At 38.8% G+C, this 26072-nt stretch overlaps 1 protein-coding gene across 3 annotated transcripts in view; it reads left to right on the top strand.

The window, feature by feature from the left end:
* gpnmb (glycoprotein nmb) overlaps positions 1–21053 on the top strand; it is a 38322-nt gene extending 17269 nt beyond the window's left edge. For all 3 annotated transcript variants that reach the window (XM_062957424.1, XM_062957425.1, XM_003222024.3), the window contains 10 exons: positions 3140–3292; positions 5248–5391; positions 6735–6932; positions 7237–7395; positions 9017–9322; positions 10142–10267; positions 12857–12959; positions 16462–16667; positions 18977–19070; positions 20682–21053. In XM_062957424.1, coding sequence (XP_062813494.1) covers positions 3140–3292; positions 5248–5391; positions 6735–6932; positions 7237–7395; positions 9017–9322; positions 10142–10267; positions 12857–12959; positions 16462–16667; positions 18977–19070; positions 20682–20835 — 1643 coding nt within the window. In that variant the 3' untranslated portion in view covers positions 20836–21053. The remainder of the gene's footprint in view (positions 1–3139; positions 3293–5247; positions 5392–6734; positions 6933–7236; positions 7396–9016; positions 9323–10141; positions 10268–12856; positions 12960–16461; positions 16668–18976; positions 19071–20681) is intronic.
* The last annotated feature ends 5019 nt before the right edge of the window (positions 21054–26072 follow it).

The raw sequence follows: 26072 nt of genomic DNA, 5'->3' as shown, positions 1-26072 counted from the left end.
TAGCAAGAGGAGACTGTACAGGCAAATTGACTAGACCAACTAAGGCTGGCCTCTGGTGGGGGGGCTAATACAAAAAAATACAAATGAAGGTATCTGCTTTGCTGGGAAAATCTAAACAGGGGGAACTAAAGCAAAGGAGAGAAAAAGGCAGAGCCAAGACTTCACATTTTCCAACTTTTGTCTTCTCCTTCTCCTCCTCCCTCTTCTCCTTCTCCTTCTCCAATCAACCCTCCACATTTACTAGGGTTCGATGCACAGGACCCTTGTTAAAGTGAAAAATGTGAATAAGAAATTGGTTTTTTTTACACAAAAGTTTTCTAGCATGACTATGGAAGACCCCCTGTCTGATGAGGTGGCTAGAATGGCACTGGAAGCTGAGCATAAAATCACACTGGAGGACCTAGGGATTTATAGACATAACATTTTAATCAAATCTACAAAAGTCAAAACCGCAAATGACTGCACTTTGTTTTAAATGGTTGTAGCCTTCCTTGAATTCTGTGTCAAGAGAAAGGCAAGATATACATTAATTAATATGGTAAAAAATGAGTTGAAGAGGAATGCAAATGCATCCCTTCCCACCCTTTAAATCAGGGGCTTTTTGGACTTTTGAGATATTGTTGGACTGCCATTCCTAGCACCCTGTTCAGCATAGCCAAAAGTGAAGAATTATGGATCGGGAGAGCCACGAGTTATTTAGCCCTAATCTTAATAATAATAATAATAATAATAATAATAATAATAATAATAATAGGTAAAGGTTTTCCCCTGACATTAAGTCTAGTCATGTCCAACTCTGGGGGTTGGTGCTCATCTCCATTTCTAAGCCTAAGAACTGGCATTGTCCATAGACGCCTTCAAGGTCATGTGGCCGGCATGACTGCATGGAGTGCCATTACCTCCCCGTACCTATTGATCTACCCCATTTGCATGTTTTCAAACCGGTAGATTGGCAGAAGCTGGGGCTAACAGCAGGAGCTCACCCCACTCCCCAGATTATTTATATCCTGTCATCATCTCCCAGAGGGACTAAGGGTGGCTCACATGCAAAATACAACAAGTGCAAAACAAAATATAAACAATAAACAGTCAACATAATATCATAAATTCACAATACCTCCTGGTAAAAACAATAAATTATAGCAATTGCTGTAGATAAAAACAGTAAATGCACACTTAGTCATTATTAATACAGGACGAAAGCAGGGAGTGTATGGTGATTATCCTAGATAACATAGTTCGATGTAAACGATTATTCTATGTGTATTGCATACAATTGGAACAGGCAACTCTTCCTTTGTATTTGCCAGAGCTGTACTAGGTGTTTTTATGCATGTTGTCTCTCTTCATCTGGTAATCGTCCATGCTTGTTTTAACTCATGTGTTTTCGTGTTTTTAATGCTGCTATTTTATAACAGGGGAAAGCAGCTAAAATCCAACTTAGACATCTTTCTCTTATTGTCAAGAAACTTCTTTTTCTTGATGCAGTGTGCCCTGAATTTCAATAAAATAAGTTTTGAAAAAGGAATTTAGGCATTCATCCAATGTGTCAGATGGTGTGATTATCAGCTTCATTGTACAAAGTGGTATTTGCCGTTGCCAGTAAATACAAAAAAAAAAAAAGAAGCAATCCTATTACTTTAATTTAAAACTTCTACCGGTATATTTGTTTTTAATTGTCACATAGGGAAAGCAGAGAGTATCTTCTTGACACTTGAGCTGTTGATGTAGAGAAGTAAACAAAAGTATTGGACAAGTGAATGTTAACATGAAAGCATAGGTTTCTACAAAAATCCTTCCGCCTACCTTCTCCTGTTACAATTAAACAGTAACATGAGGCAGAAGCAAATTTGACAGTTTCTGGGTTTCACCTCGTATTAGACAAACTGGGGCAACAGCAGATTTGGAGTATCGTGAAAGAACAAGTTGGTATTTGATTGTTTTTATGGAAGCATTGTAGGAAGTACTGAAAAGTGTTAATTCATGGGCTTCTACATGCAAAAAATTCCTTCTGTAGCTTCTGAACATGCCTGCACAGGCTAAGAAAGAATATACAACAATTCCCATAAGTTAGACTTATATTTTCTTCATAGTAATAGAACCCTCTATTTTTCTGCAGAATATTAATTTAGCCTGTACCAACAACTACTAAAAAGGGCAACAGAAGAGGAATACATAAAAGAATGTATGATTAAAATGGGCAAAAGACATAGGCCATAGTTTGAATTTGGAACAATGGGAAAAAAATTGGAAAGAGAAACTAAAATATACAGCTGCAAGAGATATTAAAGAAAACTGGCACAAGATGCAATACAGATGGTATTACACTCCAGAAAAATTATCAAAATTTAATAAAAAGAAATCTAATATGTGTTGGAAATGTGGGAAAAATTGGGACATTTTTTCATCGATGGTGGACCTGTGAAAAATTAAAAGAATTTTGGAAGACAATACACCAAATAACACAGGAAATCATAGGAATGAAATTTAAATTAGAACCTGAAATGTATTTACTAAGCTTTACAAATTCAAAATTAAAAAAAAAAAAAACGAAGACAGAATATTTTTCTACATAAGCACAGCGGCCAGACTAACAATAGCGAAAGTCTGGAAAGGGAAAAAACTTCCTACTTCCGAGGAATGGTTAATCAGAATCTTGGACATGATACAAATGGATAAGATAACACAAAAAATAAGAGAGGGTAAAAATAAAATAGACTGGACAAACTTCACAAAATTCTTGATAAAAAGAAGAATGGACTTCACGATAGACTTATCTACAATATAAAATGGTTTAAATGAAAATAGACTAAGGGAAAATACCAATATGTAATCAACGAAAGAGAAAACTCCGAGGTCAAGATGGGAAGTCAACCAATATTTTTTTCTCTTTTTTTTTCTTTTTTTCTTTTTGTTTTCTTTCTTTCTTTTTTCCCCCTCCGGTTTTCTTTCTTCACCTATTTTCAGAACCCTTTCACCTCCCTCACTTTCCTATCAATATATTGTTCCACCCCTTTCGATGTATTATGTTTCTTTACAAAATAAAAAAATAATGAAAAAAAATTTAGTCTGAAGAGCATGCAGAAACAAGCAAAGGATTTATGGTCACGCTTTCCATGTTGTTAACTTTGCTTTCTAGAGTTTCAAGATGTGATGACTCGAGGAAGGGCGTTTTCTCACAACAAATACCACGGGAGGCTAAAGGACTGGTCTTCTGACCACAACAAATGGAATGACAAGCTTTACCCTCATTGGGAAGAAGGAGACCCTAGATGGAACAACTGCTGGAAAGGTACAACTTTATTATGTTCATAGTGGGAAAGGCAATCTATCTTTAGCAAGTGATGAGCATCTCACTATATGAAATGCCAGTGGTATACAACAAATCGCCAATCAACAAACTATTCTAAAATGATTGTCCTCTGATGTCTTGGCCGATTCTTTTTCACCCAACTTCACTACTGCTGTCAGTAAGATGAGTGCATGTTTGCAAACCTTGAGATTGCCCTGAGATTCCTCTCCCTTGGTACATTTCCAACTAGATAAGTATCTAATTTGCTACTAATATAGCAGAAAAATAATTCCTTTTTTATTTGCACTAAACAAATTTGTATATTGTATATTTGTTATTTTGGGCAATATCCCATATGGCAGAGCACAGCATAAATACTTCAGAGAGAACTATACTATGGTTAGGCTCTCTACTCTTGTAGGGGTTAGAGTCACAAAACTCCCATAAAGGTGGGGAAAACATTTTTTTAAAAAAACAATATTGTTGTTGTTTTTTAACTCAAGAAGACACTTATTTAGGAATCTCTAGGAGAGAGGGTGTCAAACTCATTTTCCTTGAGGCCCTCATCAGCCTTATTATTGTCTTCAAATGGGCTGTTGAATCCATAGACCAGTGGTTCTCAACCAGTGTGTCCCCAGGTGTTTGGACCTACAACTCCCAGAAATCCCAGCCAGTTTACCAGCTGTTAGGATTTCTGGGAGTTGAAGGCCAAAACATCTGGGAACCCACAGGTTGAGAACCACTGCCATAGACGGAGATCCGTGGATACAGAGGGCCAACTATATATTTGTTTTTACATAATGGACACTGCTCTTTTGTTTATCCAGTTTGGGTCCCCAAATGTTATTGAATGACAACTCCCATTGCTTTTGATTATTTGCCATGTTGACCATAGAAGCACTCTGGGAGACATAGAGGTTCCTAGGGATTCTCTCTAGAAATCTCTAGCTTCTCTAAGATGACTTTATAATCAACTTCTGGCAAATGAGAGCATATATTAATCAGATTCACGAATAATCAAATCCACAAAAGTTAAGCCTAGAAATGTGGAGGACTGACTGTATATCTCTCCTTTTTGGAAAATGGCATTCATAACCTTTTGGAAAACACCATTTGGATTTCATAACTTTTAGAAAAGCATGACTTTTCAGAGAAGAGGCAAAAACTCTTTAGAGTAGAATCTTCTCTTGTGGTATACAACCATACAACCAGATATAATTAATTGCAAGGCAATGGTTTCAGTTGTTAGACTGAATAACCTGTTACTCTGATATGTTAGGAAAACAGAGATTTTGCCAGTGCATATAAAATACAGCAGTGCTTCAGAGGTGTTTTTCAGTGCCCGAAAATATATACTCTCCCATAAAACAACTTGTTTTATATCATGCATTCAAGAGACAAAAATGAAGTAGACTTTGATTAAAAAACAATGTATTTGGTTTACTCACAACCTTCATGTGTTCAGTATACACAGGTACAAAAATGTATCAGTCCAGTTTCATATATGCTTGAGATGGTTCTCAGGTCAGGGAATCTCTCTTATAACAAAACAGCTATCAACAAGTCACATAGTCAAAAGGAGTGAGAGAGAGAGCATGTGGTCTGCAACTCCTTTTATAACTTTTCAGGAACCATAGAGTAAAGGAAGCTGCATACCCGAACATACATATAAACAGTAAGCAACAGATTCATAGATAAAATTATATTGTGTATAATGATTAAACGCAGGATTTTTTTAAAAAAGAAAAATGTCTATTCCACACTATAGAATTGATTGAAAATTTGTAAATGTCCTAGAGGCATTTTATAAAAATATTTTTGTGTGCTGCTTATGGTTTTTGTTGTGAAGTTAATATAGCTGGAGAAGAAGCTCAACCTTGTGTACCACCTTGAACTCCTTGGAGAAGTGACATGTTCATATAATAAATCAACTTGCACTATCTTACTTCCTTTAGGAGGAAAAGTAGTGGCCACTTTGACCAGTGACAGTCCAGCTCTGGTGGGATCCAATGTGACCTTTACTGTGACCCTGAAGTTTCCTCGGTGTCAAAGAGAAGATAATGACAGCAATATAGTATATGACAGAAAATGCTTAAATGGTAAGTAACAAAGTCTGCAAGCATGTGTGTACAGTGATATGAAGGGCCGATTAGAAATGATGGTTTGCCTTGTGAAATGTTCCACTTTTAACTGAAGACATTTCCTGAACAGTAATTATTGTGATATTTGTCCTAAAGCATTTAATTCTAAAAACTTGACTGGGATTTTCTGGTAGTCCAAAACTAATCTGAATGCCACAAAGCACTGTAGTTGACATGGTTCATAGATACATGCAGTGGAGCTCTGTTGATGTTTACCTAGAAGGGGCCAGGTAGTGGCGCAGGCTGGTGAGCAGCCTGCTGCAATAAATCACTCTGACCAAGAGGTCATGAGTTTGAGGCCAACCCGTGGCGGGGTGAGCACCCGACAATTAAAAATAAAAAATAGCCCCTGCTCGTTGCTGACCTAGCAACTCGAAAGATAGTTGCATCTATCAAGTAGGAAATTAAGGTACCACTTATAAAGTGGGGAGGCTAATTTAACTAATTTACAATTCCATAAAAATCATCCAGCCACCATTGGAATAAGGAAGTGCCGTCACAGTGGGTGATGAAGCAGCTGTTCCCACTGTGGCCGGAATCAAACATCCCCTCAGGAGAAGGTTAAATTGCCTCTGCGTCTGTCTCTGTCTTTGTTCTATGTACATATGGCATTGAATGTTTGCCTTATATACAATGTGATCCGCCCTGAGCCCCCTTCAGGATGAGAAGGGGGGAATATAAATACTGTAAATAAATAAATAAATAAGCCCCAAAGGTCAGCTCTAGAACCTGGTGGCTACCCCAGAAGGTTATTTTATTTTCTGCCTTAGACTCCAAAATAACGTGGCTGGTCTTAAGTGCCATACACCTTGACTTCAGTGAGGAGCATGCATATAATTTGCTGCTCCATTTGAAACAACAAATGCTAACATTCTGTTCAGTATATACGATGTTACTTATTACAAATTACATTTATGGTTGTGATACCATTGTGGTGACCACAAATGCCCCCCAAAATCCACTTTATAAACCAGGTGGCCAAACCAATTGAAGGAATTATGGAGTTCTGGAGCACAACACATTGAATGATGATGCATCCAACCTTTTCCCACTATTTAGATGTGGTGTGAATACCAGTTGTGAAAGGACCCCACATGGAGATGGAGATACTATGAGAGAGCTCCATCTATTTAGATGCATCTAATGATGGAAGATCTCAGCCAAAATGTTTTGGTTTTCCCTATAAGCCCCACTATAAGTGATGCTTACTCCCTCATAAATATATTTAGACGAAGCCCAATGCTGTTTTGAAAGGTCTGCATGATTTGACTTTTCCTTTCTCTCTCTTTGTTGGCTTTTAGGTTCTTCAAACTATACAGAGGGTCTTCCTGACCAGTATGTTTACAATTGGACTGAATGGATTGACAACTGTGGCTGGGGAAATTGCACACATAACAATAGCCATAACAATAGCCACAATGTGTTCCCAGATGGGAAACCTTTCCCTTACCATCATGACTGGAGGAGAAGAAACTTCATCTATGTGTTTCATACTCTTGGTTAGTCCTACAACGCATAACGATTTTAGCTTGTTTTTATTCTTCACTTACTTGGACTTTCCAAATAGAATAACATTCTTTGCAAGGTTTTTTGCATACCACTAAGTATTCTATGATCGACATTTAGTGATCATTAATAATAATCAGTTCAATTTTTTTTATGCAGAACCACTTCTGGTATTACAAAAGGCTCTGGGATTATATTTCTCAGACAGACAGGAAGATATTTCCTTCACCCAGTTACACATTAGATCTAGGAAAAAACAAAAATGAACTCCTTCTTCACTTCCTTCTCTTTCTGCAGGCCAGTATTTCCAAAAAACAGGAGGATCCTCAGCTGTTGTGTCCATCAACACAACAAATATCACTCTTGGGAAGCAAATGATGGAAGTGTCCATTTACAGAAGAGGCTATCGATCATACGTACCAGTAACTGCAGCAAGCATTATTTATGTGGTAACGGGTGAGTCTCATATCACAACTCAATTGGGTTGTCTACACCAGAGATGCTGAAACACAAACTGCCTCTCACACATCCACAAACACACCCTGAGATAATCTAGAAGGAATCTATGTTGGCTACTGTGGCTGGTGTTTTAGTTGTGCAAAAAAGAAGATAGAACTAGGCTCCTGGAAGTATCTAAGGGGGCTGGGCTGTGGCTCAGGCTGGTGAGCAGCCTACTGCAATAAATCACTCTGACCATGAGGTCATGAGTTCGAGGCCAGCCCATGGCAGGGTGAGCACCCATCAATTAAAAAATAATAAAAAAAATAGCCCCTACTTGTTGCTGACCTAGCAAGATAGTTGCATCTATCAAGTAGGAAATAAGGTACCACTTATAAAGTGGGGAGGCAAATTTAACTAATTTATGACGTTGGAATGAGGAAGTACTGTCACAGTGGATGATGAAGCAGCTGCTTCCCCCTGTGGCCAGAATTGAACATCCCCTCAGGAGAAGATTAAATTGCCTCTGTGTCTATCTCTGTCTCGGTTCTATGTGTATATGGGCATTGAATGTTTGCCCTATATGTATTTAATGTGATCCGCCCTGAGTCCCCTTCGGGGTGAGAAGGGCAGAATATAAATACTGTAAATAAGTAAATAAATAATTCTTCTATTTGAATGTGCTGCTTTGTTTTACATATGGGTGCACTATATGTATCTAAACTGGGAGTGGGCATTCTATCACTTGCAATTTAAAACATTCCGAAGAGTTCGACCTGCAGCAGGGAGCAAAGGCTGAGCAAAACCTCCTAAAATGTCAGCTTGTTCAGACCTGGAAGCAGTTGGTATTTTGCCTTCTCCCTTGTTGAGCTTTGCTCTCTGGCTTGGAAGGAAAAACAAGTCAAAGTACTAGTCTCAAGTTTGAACATTATGCTAAGAAAACCATGGATAAAACTTCTTCAGTTTATTTAGTAGCTCCCACTCCCATGCTAGCATGGCTTATTGTGACATGCAGTTGTGTCCAATGTGTCCACAATATCAGCTATTCATGTGCATCCCACAAAATGGAACAGGGTAATATCGTTTTTAGTGAGCACACACTTTTCAGTTCGGGATTAAATAGGAAGTAAAATACATTTATTGAAACAATAAGATCTCTGTATCCATGGTGTATAGGTTCCCAGCTGGATCATGTTTATTTGAAACTACTGTTATGATTGAAAGCCATAAAATTACATGATTTCTGGTGCTGGCATCCCATACTGTTACAATGGAGGGCCTGGAGATTCCTAGAGAAGTATTCTAGGTCCTCTAAAAAGTATGGTAACATCTGGGGTTAAGTATAATATAAAAGTGCCTAGTAGACGTCTAAGGAGACCATTTTTTCCATGAGTAGATAAATGAAACTGCAGATATGGATTTCATGGTTACGGTGTCTTACTGTACACTGGCCTTCATCTCCTGTATGTTGAATCCTCTGCTTGCATTACATTTACCACAGTAAATATATATTTTATGTGACTTGTACTAAATCTGAATGCTCCAAATGACCCTTATTATGTATGACCATGGTGTCTCCACTCCAAGGGAAGCATTGTCTTGCATTCAATCATGGTCTCATCCTTGTCTTTGGCTCCAGATAAAATCACCTTGTATGTGAACATGACCCAGAAGAACGACCGCAACGTCTCTGACCATATCTTCATCAAAGATATCCCTATTACATTTGAGGTCAAGATTCATGATCCCAGCCACTACCTCAACAGCTCCAATGTTTCCTACCAATGGAATTATGGAGATGGCAGTGGTTTGTTTGTTTCCAACAATTCGGTTTCAACACACACCTATAAACTCCAGGGAAATTTCAGCCCTGACTTGCTTGTCCAGGCTTTTATACCTGCACCTTGTGGACCAGTAACACCTCCACCACCACCTACCACCCCAGGTAAGACTCTATAGTTCTGTGCTAATGCAAACACATTAAATTATGTGAGTGGTAGTATTAATAGATGGATTATTCAGTGTAAAAATTTACAGCATTCACATTTCTCCTGTAGGCATTCTAATGATTTCCATACAATTATATTACAGCTTGAGTATCTTTTGTCCAAAATGCTTGAGACCCTAAATGTTTTGGATTTTGGATTTTTTTAATGAGTTTGATCAAAATTTACAAGAAATGAACAAGAATGCAAGGCCAGATGTTCCATGTACATTCTGTTCATAATACTGTAAATGTTTTGCTGTAAAACTACATTGGGCCGGGCTGTGGCGCAGCTGGCTAGTAACCAGCTGCAATAAATCACTACTGACCAAGAGGTCATGAGTTTGAAGCCCGGGTCGGGTTAAGCCCCCGACCATTAAATAGCCCGGCTTGCTGTTGACCTATGCAGCCCTGAAAGACAGTTGCATCTGTCAGTTAGGGAAAATTTAGGTACGCTTTATGTGGGAGGCTAATTTAACTAATTTATAACATCATAAAACTGCCAGCAAAACACGAGTAATGGAATGAGGAAGTACAGCCACTACTGGACAGTGAAGCAACAGCTCCCCCTGTGGCCGGAATCGTGAAGCTGGGGAAAAAAATATTAAATGCCTCTGTGTCTGTCTATATATGTTGTTTGTCTGTTGGCATTGAATGTTTGCCATATATGTGTTCATTGTAATCCGCCCTGAGTCCCCTTCGGGGTGAGAAGGGCGGAATATAAATACTGTAAATAAATAAATAAATAAATAGGCTCTGTTTTTTATTTATTTGATTTAGCAATAACAACTCAGCTGCCACCTAATGTGACAACTCCCACCTCCTACAGCTTAACAGATCTACCACCTGCTGAAGGATGTCATATTGCTCGAAATGGACCGTATAAAACTTCAATTTCCATTGTAGGTATGTATCGACATCAGTAAGAAAAGAAGATTGCTTTGATGAGCATTAACTTCTACTTCGCCATGCTCTCCAACTATTCCAACGTGACAGGGATAGTCTGAATAATCCCGTTATTCCACTTTCCCAGCTGTTTAAACATTTCCCAGTTCCTTTCTCCTTCTCCCATTTTTTTTCCTAGTTTGTTGCAAACTGAGTTCGAAGTACAAAAATTGGTTTTGCACCTAATTAATTGAGAAATGTGGGGCAGAGGGAGGAGATGAGTTTCCCCTATTTTAATAGGCTTGGAAATATGGCTTCAGCCTTTCCTTGCTTTTGTGTTCTTCTTCATCAATATTTTTTGCCATTTGATCCTGTTTTGATCTTGCTTGGCCACACACGCCCCATTTTTCATCTGTGAAATGTTGGAGGATATGCTTCACTGTGTAAGAAAATGCCCTTTATAAATTTGCTCTTGTGGAATGTGTCTCCACGAGACAAATTTTCAGAAAAATCCATTCTGCAGCATCAATAAATAAACAATCCCCTAAGTTTCCTAAAGCAAAAGCTAGGTATTGATGTCAGAGGTTTTCATCCATGCACAGAAAGAATAATAAGAGGATCCTTTCTGTTGGAGGAACGTACCTTCCACTGGATCATATTCCTTGAGTTCAGAGAAGGAAACCCTTGCCTCCAAGCCTATGAAACAACGCTTTTCAAATATTTTATAATCCTCAGCCATCCCAGCCCTACTATTAGGCAGAGTGATAGTAGCAAAGATTACCATTCACCTTTGTCAGAGGAATTCCTGTGACTTGTTTTTTTTTAAAAAAAATCTCTAACTCATTATCGCGTTGTTCTTAAGTTAAATCACTGGTTCTCAACCTTTGGGTCTCCAGGTGTTTTCCTTAGTTTGGGATTGCCCTCTTTATCCTTTCTATTTTTATAGTATTTTTACTCCTTAGCCGTATATAGTCTTTAGGTGTATGCCTCCTCCAGCACTTTAATGGGATAATACTCCCTAGTACCTACCTCTTTCCTAATCTGTACTTTACGAAACCTTTTTGCACTTTTCTGGCCCACTAACCCTTTTAGGAGCCAACCCAGGTTTTTATCAAAGTGTGTTTATTGTTTATTGGTATATGTGATTTTATTTGTTTATGTTTTGTTTTTATTGTTGAGTTTTATATTGCTTGTTGCCTGGGCTTGGCCCCATGTAAGCCGCCCCGAGTCCCCTTGGGGAGATGGGGCGGGGTATAAAAATAAAATAATAATAATAATAATAATAATAATTATTATTATTATTATTATTATTATGGATTTCAACGCCCAGAAATCCCAGCCATCTTACCAGCTGTTAGGAACTGTTGGAGCTAAAGTCCAAAACACCTGGAGGCCCAAAGTTTGAGAACTACTGGGTTAAATTAAAAATACTGCTAATGTTCATTTGACAAGATATCTCTTAACCTTCACATCAGGAAGCAAAATATATTGGGATGGTCCTGCTAATAAGTAAACATTTCTATTTGGTTGAACATTTCTATTTGGCTTGCCTGAAAGCCACCCGTTGTTGTTCTCTTGTGCCATTATATGGATAGATCAATAATAATAATAATAATAATAATAATAATAATAATAACAACAACTACTTTATTTTTCTATCCCGCCTCCATCTCCCCGCAGGGACTCGGGGCGGCCAACACAGGGCCAAGCCCAAAAAACAAATAATCAAAGTAAAATACATGTAAAAACAGCATCGCCAACCAAATAAAACACATTATTTGATGTGATACTGGTATTCCTATCACTCCTTTTGTTGTTGTATTAGTGGTGTATGTGAGTTCAAGCTAGGAAGAGTTTCTCGAAATAAAATTGGTTCCCCATTGATTTTCATGGTACTTATTTCTGATGCAAGAGTGGTCCAGGTAATGAACTATATATATTAACCTACGAATGCAATAGACTATAGATCATACAGTTAATTCTGTCTTGAGTATTTTAAAGCTTAAATGACCAAGGCACATTACATTGCTGGGTTGCATTCTTTTATTATTAAAGCACAATAGAAAGCATAAATGTATTTTTATTATTGATGGCATTTGGATGCTGTCACATTAAAATGGTTCCTTGATGACTTCTAAAAATAAACATAACGATAATTTAATTACAAACTAAAACATACAGCTATAAAGCCAAAGGCAAGATTAAATACATCAATTAACAAAATCCTGACACTAAAATTTAACTGGTAAATGTATACTTACAAATGCTTATAAACCAAAATTTAATTAGATGTGATTTATTTGCCTAATCTGTTGGGAGGGAAATTTCAGATGTGTATCCATCATAAAAACCATTTAAGTTTAAATACTGTTTTAGGCTACAACTCCCAGAATCCTCCAACCAACCATTGGTCATGCTAGCTAAGGGAATCTAGAAATTGCAATGTTTCTAAGCTATGGAAACTAAATTAATCTGTGCGGAGAGCTTTCTAGATTGTGTGAAGTTCCTTCTAAAACAAGGCATCAGTAATATAACCAAATGGGGGTTTTTTTCTGTCAAAGTTGGTGCTCATAAATCCTAACGCCCTGCCACATGGTTTTCTTTTACCAGAGGGAATCCTTGGCATAAATATTATCCAAATGACAAGTATCCAGGTGGCAGCCACTGAAGTGGAGAATTCCATGGTGGATTTTGTAGTAACCTGTCAAGGGAGGTAGGTTTTGCCATTAATTCTGGCAATCTTTTCTATAAAATGTAAACTCTGAAATATTACAAAAGCTTACATTGGTCAATGACTGGCATCTTGTTAGTGAAATACTCATGTATAAGTTGTGTTATAAATGCAGGGTGAATTATTTGTCATAGCACCACAAATGTATTTTGCTGACAGCAGCAGAAGTGGGGTTGCATATACAGCAATGTTGTGCATTGCAGTTATGCATTGTACACTGCAGTTGTGCATTGCAGAATGGCATCCAATCATACAGTTTCTTTCTTGGCGCTGCTATTCTGCATGGAATTTGTGTAGTGTTGGCGTAGTGTCGTAGCATAAATTTAACATGAACATTTATGCTATGCCGGGGTGATATTGGATTGCTGCCCGTAACTACTATAGTATTCATCTCATGGCACAAAAGGGGCTCCTAAAAGAACAGCACACTATACAAATGCAACCGAAAGCCATGAACATAGGTTGCCAGTGTTTGCTAACATTACTTCGCAGTGTAAGCATTTTCTATTGGCAAGCAAATATCAGACAAGAACTACTTTCAAAAACACATTCCCAATCTTTCTGTTAATTTATGAATTCTCAAGTTGGACTCCTTCCAGAGTTGCAACAAAGCTCTTGGGACTAGCTTTTTTACACTGGTAACTTATCATGACTCTATAACCCATAACTCATCCATCACACCCACAGTGTTTACACCTATAATTGTGTTGAGACACCTCTTAAAATAGAATTTGGTTCAATTTCCTGCAAATGAAAATAATTGAAGAAGAACCACATACCCCTGAAGTCTCTGAAGGCAAAGTTCATTTTCGTAAATGTTTTCATACCAAGCCAGCCCCATTTTCCATTGTTGTCTTCTGTCTAGCTAGATTTTTTTTGATAGCATCAGCAAGGAAGGAATTATTAAGGTGGGCTGGAGAAAACAATGCAATAAACAGAGCAATTTAAGCATAGAATCAGGCTGAAGGACCGAGAGATTCCTAAGGAGTGATTCTCTATTGGGCTATTGGATTATGACCTCTTAGGATCACAACCTAATAGGGATTATGACCTGTTAGGATAATAACCTATTAAGTAGAGTTTCAGATGTGTTATTTTAGTTTATTGGGTAATGGATGATCATTGGGCGCATAAATATCTTGTTTCTATTTCATGCTCTCAGCAGACAAAGATTCAAGCAGACTTCTTTTAAAGTAACATGTTTGTTTTACTCACAACTTCATGTAGTTAAATATACAGGTACATTTCTTGTCAGGTTAAACTTTAAAACTTTTCAGTTTGTATCTTCAACTTACAGTCTTTAACAGTCTCTTCAAAACTATATTGCTCTGTATAATTCTCTTATAACAGTCTACATTCAAGGAAACTCAAGCCTCAACTGACTTCTAACTTCTAACACAGGCTTCTGTACTCAGACAGACTCAAGCCTCAACTGACTTCTAACTTCTAACACAGGCTTCTGTGCTCAGACAGACTCAAGCCTCAACTGACTTCTAACGTCTAACACAGGCTTCTGTACTCAGACAGACTCAAGCCTCAACTGACTTCTAACTTCTAACACAGGCTTCTGTACTCAGACAGACTCAAGCCTCAACTGACTTCTAACTTCTAACACAGGCTTCTGTACTCAGACAGACACAAGCCTCAACTGACTTCTAACTTCTAACACAGGCTTCTGTACTCAGACAGACTCAAGCCTCAACTGACTTCTAACTTCTAACACAGGCTTCTGTACTCAGACAGACTCAAGCCTCAACTGACTTCTAACACAGGCTTCTGTACTCAGACAGACTCAAGCCTCAACTGACTTCTAACTTCTAACACAGGCTTCTGTACTCAGACAGACTCAAGCCTCAACTGACTTCTAACTTCTAACACAGGCTTCTGTACTCAGACAGACTCAAGCCTCAACTGACTTCTAACTTCTAACACAGGCTTCTGTACTCAGACAGACTCAAGCCTCAACTGACTTCTAACTTCTAACACAGGCTTCTGTGCTCAGACAGACTCAAGCCTCAACTGACTTCTAACGTCTAACACAGGCTTCTGTACTCAGACAGACTCAAGCCTCAACTGACTTCTAACTTCTAACACAGGCTTCTGTACTCAGACAGACTCAAGCCTCAACTGACTTCTAACTTCTAACACAGGCTTCTGTACTCAGACAGACTCAAGCCTCAACTGACTTCTAACTTCTAACACAGGCTTCTGTACTCAAACATACTCAATCATCAATGTCTTCTGTGAAGAAGTGTATAATTATATTTTGTTTATAGATGATATGTGTATTTGATTTTGTTTAGACAGCCAGGTTTGGCTAAGTTAAAATGGTGAGTATTTGAATTGACATTATGTATGGGGGAAGGTAGCCATCTTAGAGTGCTAGAGCAGGTTACCATAGCAACAGGGGCGGAGCCAACCGCCGGCTGGAAAGGAAAAGGGGGAATATTTTAAAACCCAAAGGCAGTCTGTGATTTTCTAGTCACAGGGAAGGAACTGATTCTTGTGTGGAGAATCAGGCTGGCTTAAATAGAGAGATTTGAGTCAGATTTAGGATAGACCAGACTAGGCAAGTTAGGTGATTTGTCTAGGGTCTTTTATAGAGCCTGTGGATTAGGGAGAATTAATCCCAGGGGATCCAGTAGGATCAGGGTTTAGTGTAACTTAAAGAAAGAAGTATTTTGAAAGTTTAACCACCTCATAACCGTTTGTAACCATTAAGCGAAGTGCCTTTACCAAGTTATCTCAAACCATCAAGCTCTGTACCTGCAATAAACTTGTTTTGATTTTATTCAAATCAAGCCTCTGTCATACTCTCATATTAAGTTAAGTAACATCAACACCTGAAGTGGAACAAATAGAGAAAGCTTATAAGAACCAGTGCCATCTGCCTGACGTCTCTCCATTGGTGGCAGCGAAGAAGATAATCAAAAAATCATTAATTAACATCATCTCTCATAAAACATCTTTATTCATTGGTGGTATCAGTGTGTGCGTGTGTGGGATTCAAAAGGAATTCCAACCTCTTCCACATAAGTTCCCTACATTAATTGGTGGCAGCGGTGGGATTCAAAGGGGATTCCATCCTCTGCCACATTAAGTCCTTACATCTTCTAACTGTCATTCTTTTAAAACTGAACATTTTAAATAGTCACTGAACCAGTCATGTGGTTTGCAGCCCCTTCCATTGCTTCAAGTATATAGAGATAAGGAAACTGCAAAACAATAAAGATACACACCTCAAGAAATAAACTGACACATTATAAAACAGACAAAACATTAGACAGAGGAGGCTTGAGAAGGTTGCTATCTCCAACATTCTCTCTAGGAGTCTCACTTGAGGACTTAGTTAAATCCACATATAATCAAATCTGTTAGAGTCAAACCTGCAAATGTGGGAGGCTGACTGTAAATGAACTGTTGCAATGAAACTTAAAACTGATGAAAATCACTCTTTCTGCTATTCTTCCTTCCCACTTCCCAGTCTTCCCACAGATGCCTGCACCATGATTGCTGACCCCACATGCCAGGTTTTACAGAGCGAAGCATGCGATCCTGTGGATGTTGCTGATGAGTGCCTGTTGACCATTAGAAGAGCTTTCAATGAATCTGGAACGTATTGTGTGAACATAACACTGGGCGATGCTACAAGTCTGGCTCTCACAAGTACTCTGGTATCCATCGGTGGAGGTGAGTCCTTATTCAGTGACGGCATTCACAAACATTCACCTGAAATGTTTATTATCTCATAAGGAATTGCTAGATTTGTAAGTCTGGTAAAAGGTAAAGGTTTTCCCCTGATGTTAAGTCCAGTCGTGACCGACTCTAGGGGTTGGTGCTCATCTCCATTTCTAAGCCGAAGAGCCGGCGTTGTCCGTAGACACCTCCAAGGTCATGTGGCCGGCATGACTGCATGGAGCGCAGTTATCTTCCCGCCGGAGTGGTACCTATTGTTCTACTCACATTTGCATGTTTTCAAACTGCTAGGTTGGCAGGAGCTGGGGCTAACAGCGGGCACTCATTCCGCTCCCGGGATTTGAGCCTGGCACCTTTTGGTCCACAAGTTCAGCAGCTCAGTGCTTTAATGCACTGTGCCACCAGGGGCCCCTTGTAAGTCTAGGGATTTGATATAGAATTGTAGAGTTGGAAGATACCATATGGGACATCCATTGTAACCCCCAAGTAGGTAAAGGTAAAGGTTTTCCCATGACATTAAGTCTAATCATGTCCAACTCTGGGGGTTAGTGCTCATCTCCATTTCTAAGCCAAAGAGCAGGCGTTGTCTGTAGAAACCTCCAAGGTTACGTGGCTAGCATGACTGCATGTAGCACCATTACCTTTCCACCAGTGCAGTACTTATTAATCTACTCGCATTTGTATGTTTTCAAACTGCTAGGTTGGCAGAAGCTAGGGCTAACAGCGGGAGCTCCCCATCCCAGATTCAAACTGATGACCTTTCTGTCAGCAAGTTCAGCAGCCTAGCAGTTTAATCCGCTGCACCACCAGGGGCTCCTGTAACTCCCTAACCATGCAGGAAAATACAATCAAAGCCCTCTTGACAGATGGCCACCCAGCTTCTGTTTTAAAATCTCCAAGGCGGCATATTATACTGCCCGCCAAACACCTCTTATCATCAGTAAGTTCTTCCTAATATTTAGGTGGAATCTCTTTTCCTGCAATTTGAATCCATTACTCCATGCCCTAGTCTCTAGAGGAGCAGGAAAAAAACCTTGCCCCTTCCTCAATGTGACATACAGTAGAGTCTTGCTTATCCAACGTAAACGGGCTGGCAGAACGTTGGATAAGCGAATATGTTGGATATTAAGGAGAGATTAAGTAAAAGCCTATTAAACATCAAATTAGGTTATGATTTTACAAATTAAGCACCAAAACATCATGTTATACAACAAATTTGACAGAAAAAGTAGTTCAATACGCAGGAGTGCTATGTAGTAATTACTGTATTTACGAATTTAGCACCAAAATATCACGATGCATTGAAAACATTGACTACAAAAATGCGTTGGATAATCCAGAACGTTGGATAGGCGAGTGTTGGATAAGTTAGACTCTACTGTACTTTCAAATATAGTAGGTAGCTGCTTGTCTAAAAGTTGTAGTTTTCAGGAAAGCTTGTGTAGTACACAGAAAGAGCTGTATAGTTTTCAGAAAACTACACAGCTATTGTCATTGTGAAGAAAAATATTTCAGAGTGTCTCAAAGCTATAAGGCGCAAAATTGTTAAATTACTCTGTTTCATCTGTTGCAACATGGAAAAGATCTCCCATTCCTAGCCTGTGGGACAGTGATCCTTCTCATTCTGTTACCAGAATAATCCTTAATCAAGTTCCATGAAACATGAGACTATATCAATTATTTTCTATGAATTTTATCTTTCTCGTTAGGGTTCTTTTCGGCTTTTTTTGTTTTATTATATTCATAACAAAGCTAACTAGCAAAAGACTAACGGAAACCAATAATGTTGGCTCAGATCACAACTAAGCTCTGCTGTACATAGGGAAGATCTTAAATATAGAAAGACGTATCTGTGCACACAATAGACTCATGAAAAGGGTTTGATTTCCAACTGTGATGAAAGATCTGAGAAGTTTGTTTCAAGTGTCCGAACCACTTTTATCAGATATGATGCTTTCGGGTTGTTGCAGCAAGATGGAAGCTCAAAATCTTAAACCAGAAATAGAAAACCCATGATCTTCCAGGTATTGCTAGACTCCAATTCCCATTAGAATGAGCATAGCCAATAGTATGTGGTAAATGGGACTACTAGCCCATAAATTTCTCAAGGAATATAGCTCCCCTACCTTTATTGCAAATATTCGTGATTGCTTTTCATTTTTGCGGTTGCAATAAACTAGGGTATTTATTAGGATGCACTTCTGCTACAGGTATCAGACTGCCTAGACTGGTGCACATCTTAATTATTAAATTAGGAAATTGGAATCTGTATTAACAAAGTCATTTCTATCTTGTTATTCAAGCTGGAGGGTCATTTTCGAGAACAGCAGAAGGAGTTCTGATTGCTTGTGGTTTCTTGGTGGTGTTTGCTGTTTGCTTGACTTTCTTCCTTTACAAGTAAGTCAATGAATTCTCCAAACTCTCAAATGCAAGTGTTGACAGTATGTTGGCTATTTAAATGTTGCAAAATGGGAGGATAAAAGAGGACACAGATGTGCATAAAAACTGTATATAGTAAAATGGGAAATAAAATCAGGTATTAATACTATAATTAATATTGACAGTTAATACAGTGCAATGAATACAGCACAGTGGAGAAGATCATGTCTCTAATTATTCTGTCCAGATACTAAATGCAGACAGAAACTTCAATGCCTATGCTCTTCCTTCTTAGTTCTTTATATTGAAATCAGGCTTTGGCTAGATGGTCTTTCAAATACAAGGCTAAGGTGAAAGTTAAACGCAGCCTTTTAAATGGAAGATGCCTTCAAATATAGGTTTGTATTTTATGGTCATGCCATAAATCAGTGGTCCCCAACCCTTTTTTGATCAGGGACCACTCTCCAACATTAGTACCAAAAGGGTTACGAATCAGTTTTTGGTCAACTTTAGATTTGGTTTGATTATTTGGGGTGTTGACTCAGCATTATACCTTGTTGTAAAATTAGAATTGGCTCTCCCACTGGTTTGTGGTTAAAATGCATAAAAGATACAAAGCCCCAGATCCTATTGTCCCAACTCAATTAGATAATTTGAATCAATGGGATTTGATTTTGTGTTGAATCATGTTTCCGTCATAGATTCAATGGGTCTACTTTATGTGGTACTATCCAATAGGATCCAAGCCAATCTACAGTATTGTGTTTTATATGCCCAACCCCTTTTATCTCCAGTGGCTGATGCTGTATAATTACTCATTTGTTCTGATTTTATGTGTTTTATTGTATTTTTAAAATGTTTAAATTGTTTGTTTTATTTGATTTATGTTATTACTGTTTTTGTTTTGATATTCGTTGTAATTGCTTTATTCCCGTTTTGTTTTGGGCATTGCCCCAAGTCCCTTCAAGGAAATGGTGGCGGGATAGAAAAATAAAGTATTATTATTATTATTATTATTATTATTATTATTATTATTATTATTATTACTAGGAATAAGCTTTATGTAGATGTTTAACCTCTTGATTATATTTGAGTTGCATTTTTTTTCCTCTCCAGTTTTTACTTTTTTTCGTGTCAGGAGTGACTTGAGAAACTGCAAGTCGCTTCTGGTGTGAGAGAATTGGCCGTCTGTAAGGATGTTGCCCAGGGGATTCCCGGATGTTTGATGTTTTTACCATCCTTGTGAGAGGCTTCTCTCATGTCCCCGCACAGGGAGCTAGAGCTGACAGAGGGAGCTCATCCACGCTCTCTCCAGGTTGGATTCGAACCGGCAGCCTTCAGGCCAGCAACCCAACCTTCAAGTCAGCAGTCCTGCCAGCACAAGGGTTTAACCCATTGCACCATTGGGGGCTCCTTCCAGTTTTTACTGGGAGCTATGCTTTATTTCCGTGCTATTCTGTCTCTTAAGAGTTGACATGGAATATTTCCCAACCTCCTTAAAAATAATATTTTCTTAAAAGGAATCACAGTGGTCTCATGAATTGTTTTGTTTGTAATGATGTCACTAACATAAGGATGCACTTTCATAGGAAGACCTTTCAATAAATTTATTTTGAACATTCGTTCCAGGAGGTACAAACAATACAAACCTATTGAACAGGAACAAGTTCAGGAAGCACCGAGAGAAGGACTGAAGGTTTACTTCAACAATGTCAAGGCTGTCCTCTTCCCAGCCAACAATGAGAAAGATCCTTTGCTGAAAACCAAGCCCGGAATCGTCTAACTCTTTAGTATAATCTCGTATTTGCATACGTTGGGGGCTTTGCATGGAACTGTACTTCCATTAAAGAATGCTTACTTGTTAAGATAAGGGGATAGACAGCAATCTTGCTCTACATGCAGGATAGTGGCTTGATTCACTTGCAAAATGTGGAGATATAAAGCATGTACTGTCTTGGATATGCAATACTATATTCGCTAATAAACCATTTACGATGGGTATTGCAAAGTTTCCTAAACAAGTTATTCCAGAGTACTGGTGACTGTGTGTTGGACTGCAGAGGATTTTTGACTGGGAGACAGGACTGAAGTTTAATTCCCATAATTCCCATTGAACTTTAAGGAACTATCTTCTGAATCTAGCTGAGGTTATTTTTTTTGTTAAACTGAAAGTCCTCTAATGTGTATAAATAGTTTTAAAGTGCTATTTGTCCTGATTTTGGACACAGTGAAGCCACTGAAATCCACAAGCATGTGGACAATTTCAACAGAAAGGAGGAAACAATGAAAAATAGCAAAATCTGGCTATCAGTATTTTAAAAACTCCAAAACCAGGACAGTAAATAAAGAACAACACTTTAAAAAGGGGGAATTCCAAACATGAAACAATCAGGGCCAGCTAACACCTCCCAACAAAGGATGACTCAAAGCAGGAAGCAGCCAGGCTTTGAAGCTGCAAAGCCATTCAGTGCTAATCAAGGTGGTCAGTTGCAACATTCACAGACAAGAGTTCTTTCTCCTACTCTGGACCTTCCACAGATATATAAACCTCCCTCGCCTAGTTTCCAACAGACCTCACAACCTCTAAGGATGCCTGCCATAGATGTGGGTGAAACGTCAGAAGAGAATGCTTCTGGAACATGGCCATACAGCGTGGAAAACTCACAGCAACCCAGTGATTACGGCCATGAAAACCTTCGACAGCACATTAGGTGTTGTGTCTATAAAAAATATTGGTTTGCAGACACTTTCGACTGCTACTTAACTCTAATAGCTTCAAATGAATAGACAAACACACCTCATTTACTCTTAATTACAGCTTGACTGTTCAATTACAGTGTGACTGTTCTGTTGACTAAATTCAATAGGCTTAAGACAGAAGAGAAGGGGATCTCTTGACTGTGGCAAGAGATGCATTATGCTACCATGTGCAGAACTGTCGGGATGAATCGAATGTTCACATACAAAACGCTGGTACTCTAGAGTTCTTTAAACTTTTTCCATTTGTGACCCCTTTCTACCCAAGAAATCTTTATGCCTTTCTAGCTATACCCTAACCTTTAACCTATAAAACCCGAACATTTACTGATAATAAACCAGCATTTGCAAGGCTTGCTAAACAGGCTGATTTTCCTTTTTGTGGAGTACAGGTGAAGCATCTTCTGTAGAGTCCACTGTAAGCAATGCACACTGTTGCTAATAGATTTCTGTAAAGGTCTAGGTCAGGGGTCCTCAAACTTTTAAAGCAAAGGGCCGGTCTACAATCCTTCAGACTGTTGAGGGGCCGAATTATCATTTGAAAAAAAAAATACAAACAAATTCCTATGCACACTGCACATGTCTTATTTGTAGTGCAAAACAACAACAACAACAACAACAACAACGAAAGAACAATACAATATTTAAAAATGAAAACAATCTTAACCAACATAAACCTATCAGGATTTCAATGGAAAGTATGGGCCTGCTACTGGCCAATGAGTTAGTCAAGTTAATTAGGATTGTTGTTTGTTGTTGTTGTGTGCCTTCAAGTCATTTCAGAATTTGGGTGAGCCTAAGTCTAAAATTAATTATATATTTACTTACTACATGTATTTACTACATTTATATCCCACCCTTCTTACCTTGAAGGGGACTCAGAGCAGCTGTATGTACATACAATATATTATATTATTAGCATAGCAAAATATTAGCATTATACATTACTATATTGAACTATACCACTATACTGTAATACTATATGTAATATATAACATATAATTAATATTATTCTATGGTATTATTATTAGTATTATATTGTATAACATAATAATATTTTTATCAATATTATATGTATATACAATATATTATATTATTAAAACTGATATAAAAATGTATTATAAAACTGAGGGTGTGGGCCAGGTAAATGACCTTGGAGGGCCGCATTCGGCCCCCAGGCCTTAGTTTGGGGACCCCTGGTCTAGGTGATAGGTTGCTGTGAGCTTTCCATGCTGGAATCACTGGGTTGCTGTGAGTTTTCCAGGCTGTATGGCCATGTTCCAGAAGCATTCTCTCCTGATGTTTCGCCCACATCTATGGTCAGCATCCTCAGAGATTGTGAGGTCTGTTGGAAACTAGGCAAGGGAGATTTATATATCTGTGGAAGGTCCAGGGTGGGAGAAAGAACTCTTGTCTGTTGCAATTGGCCAGCTTGATTAACACTGAATGGCCTTGCAGCTTTAAAGCCTGGCTGCATATAAACCCCACTTGCCTAGATATAATGCCCACAGATATATAAACTTCACTGACCTACTTTCTAATATACCTCACAACCACTGAGGATGCCTGTCATAGATATGGTCGAAAAGTCAAGAGGAATGCATCTGGAACATGGCCATACAGCCTGGAAAACTCACAGCAACCCAGTGATTCCAGCATGAAAGCCTCTTTGTGATCCCAACATTGAGCTAAAGCTGCGGTTCCCAACCTTTGGATCTCCAGGTGTTTTGGACTTCAACTCCCAGAAATCCCAGCTAGCTTGCCAGCTGTTAGAAACTGCAGGAGCTGAAGTCCAAAACACCTGGAGCCCCAAAGGTTGGGAACCACTAAGCTCCATTTGGGGTCAGGACCCACAGTTTAAGAAGCTGTGCTCTATATAGCTGTGTGTCTTCAGAAACCAAAAGTCTCCCATGTATGCATGGCTGAAAAAAGATGAATTGCAACACATTTAAAGAGGACAAGCTCATTGATCTGGATACAAATTGCATATGCTAATCTATCGAAAATTCAAATTATGTATGTACATTGGTTTGTTTGTCCGTTTGTACCACAAAGGTTTCTATACATCTTAATGGATCTGGATCAAACTTGGCACACACACTTTTCATGGTCTTATTTAAAATAATTAAGGGGTTTGAACTAAAAGCACCACCCCATTTGGGCCAAGAACTGAAGGGAAGAAAAGGGTCAGAGCAAATTGACTGACTAGGTGAAATGGCTGGGAAATAAAGAGAATGGGCCGATTGGTTATTGCTAAGTGACATTATTTATTGCTAAGAGGGGAAGGTAAGAAGGAAGGAGAAAAAGAAGGGAAAGGAAGGAAAGAAGAGAAGGGTAAAAGAAAGATGAGGGGAGTAAGTATGAGGCAAAGCAAGGGAAAATGGAAAGGAAGAAAAGAGAGAAAGAGGAGGAAGGAAAGAAAGAGCCACAAAGAGAGCATTGTCAACCATTGACACTAGTAGATATATGAAAATCAGGGGCCTACAAGGTTGTGAGTGTTGTGAGATCTGGCCTGAAATCTCTGCTTAGGTTATCTTCTCAGAAGGAAGTCCAGTTTATTCCAGCAGAACCTATTCCTGGGTGAGCAAATAAGGGGTAATAGATAGAAGTCTGTAAAACGTCAAACTGGCTGTGGAAGAAGACCTGCACACTATAAGAGATGCATGAATGATAATTGTGATGGAACCGTATAAGTTCCAGCTCCTCTTTTTAGGCTGCCCCGCCCACAGTTTGAGAATAGTCACTTTTCTGTTAGTTTTACGAAGGTAGAACTTAAGGAGACCCCTCCTGGTTTGGATCAATAAGTTTGCCCATGGGGGAAAGGGGCCATCTTTAGTTTAGGGTTATTATCACCAGGGAATTTTGGTCCCAGTGGGATCCGGGCATGGACAAGCCATTTCAAGCCAATAACTAACTAATTTGGGAACTCATCTAGCTATACTGGCTTACCTCTGGTCAGTGACAGTCTGTGGAATTTCCAGTGTCTTCAGCAAAGTGCCAGGCCTCCAAAGAAGAGACCTGCTTTCTCTACCTCCGGCCTGAGCATCTTGGGCATTGGGTGCCCCAGAGGTCCCTCTACTAGAAAAAGTGATCAAGGGACACTTTCGTCTGGGCCGGGCTGTGGCGCAGCTGGTTTGTAGCCAGCTCCAATAAATCACTACTGACCGAGAGGTCGTAAGATCGAAGCCCGGGGTCAAATTGAGCTCCCAACCATTTAATTAGCCTAGCTCGCTGTTGATCTATGCAGCTTGAAAGACAGTTGCATCTATTAAGTAGATAATGTAGGTGCTGCTTTATGCAGGGAGGCTAATTTAACTAATTTACGACACCATAAAACTTCCAGCACCACGTGGAAAGGAATGAGGAAGTACTCCATCAAGGACTCAGTGTCACAAGTGGACGATGAAGTGGCAGCTCCCCCTGTGGCCGGAATCAAGCATACCCTCATGAAGTCGGAAGCTGGAAATGTTAAATTGCCTCTGTGCCTATCTATATGTCATATGTCTAAAGGCATTGAATGTTTGCCATGTATATGTGCATTGTGATCCGCCCTGAGTCCCCTTTGGGGAGAGAAGGGCGGAATATAAATGCTGTAAACAAATAAACAAATCTGTTCTTCGTCTCTGGAATCTTCCATGACCAGCAACTTCAAGAACAACCAGTTACCATCAAACTTTAAGTATGGACTTTGTTGTGGGGAAATCAAGATAGTGCCTGGGCGGCGATAGGCCCAAGACCAATTGATAAATCATTAGTGTTTCTTGAAAGCTATAGTGTGGACATTGATTCTGTGGGGTTCCTTGCTCCAACCAGAAGGCAATCCAGCATCCCCCCAAGCTGATACAAAGTTGGGACACGTTAACGCTAAAGACATTAAAGCGTCTTGGGTGTGACAGCACAATTATTATTATGCTTATTTATATCCCGCTTTTTCTCTCCACAAGAGGATCGAAGTGGCTTATATCAAAAGCATTTCAGTACAGTGCAACCACCTGACCAATATGCTTCCCATATTAACAGTGGGATTAGTTATTTGCCTTCATACTTGCATTGGAATCAAACTGCCTGCAGAGTATGTATGTTAAGAAATAGATCTTTGTGTGGTTATAATTTTTACATTATCTTTGTTATGTATCTTGTATGTCTCATGTAACTATTTCTATTGTAAATAACCTTTAGCTGTTAATACAATAAAATACTATAACAGAAAATAACTAAAAAATACAAGAAAATAATAAAATATAATAAATAAAAAAGATAAGT

Source organism: Anolis carolinensis, chromosome 6 (assembly GCF_035594765.1).
Source record: "Anolis carolinensis isolate JA03-04 chromosome 6, rAnoCar3.1.pri, whole genome shotgun sequence".
Classification (NCBI taxonomy): Eukaryota; Metazoa; Chordata; class Lepidosauria; order Squamata; family Dactyloidae; genus Anolis; species Anolis carolinensis.
Note: the sequence above shows the minus strand (reverse complement) of the source record. Positions and strands in the feature narration are given on the sequence as shown.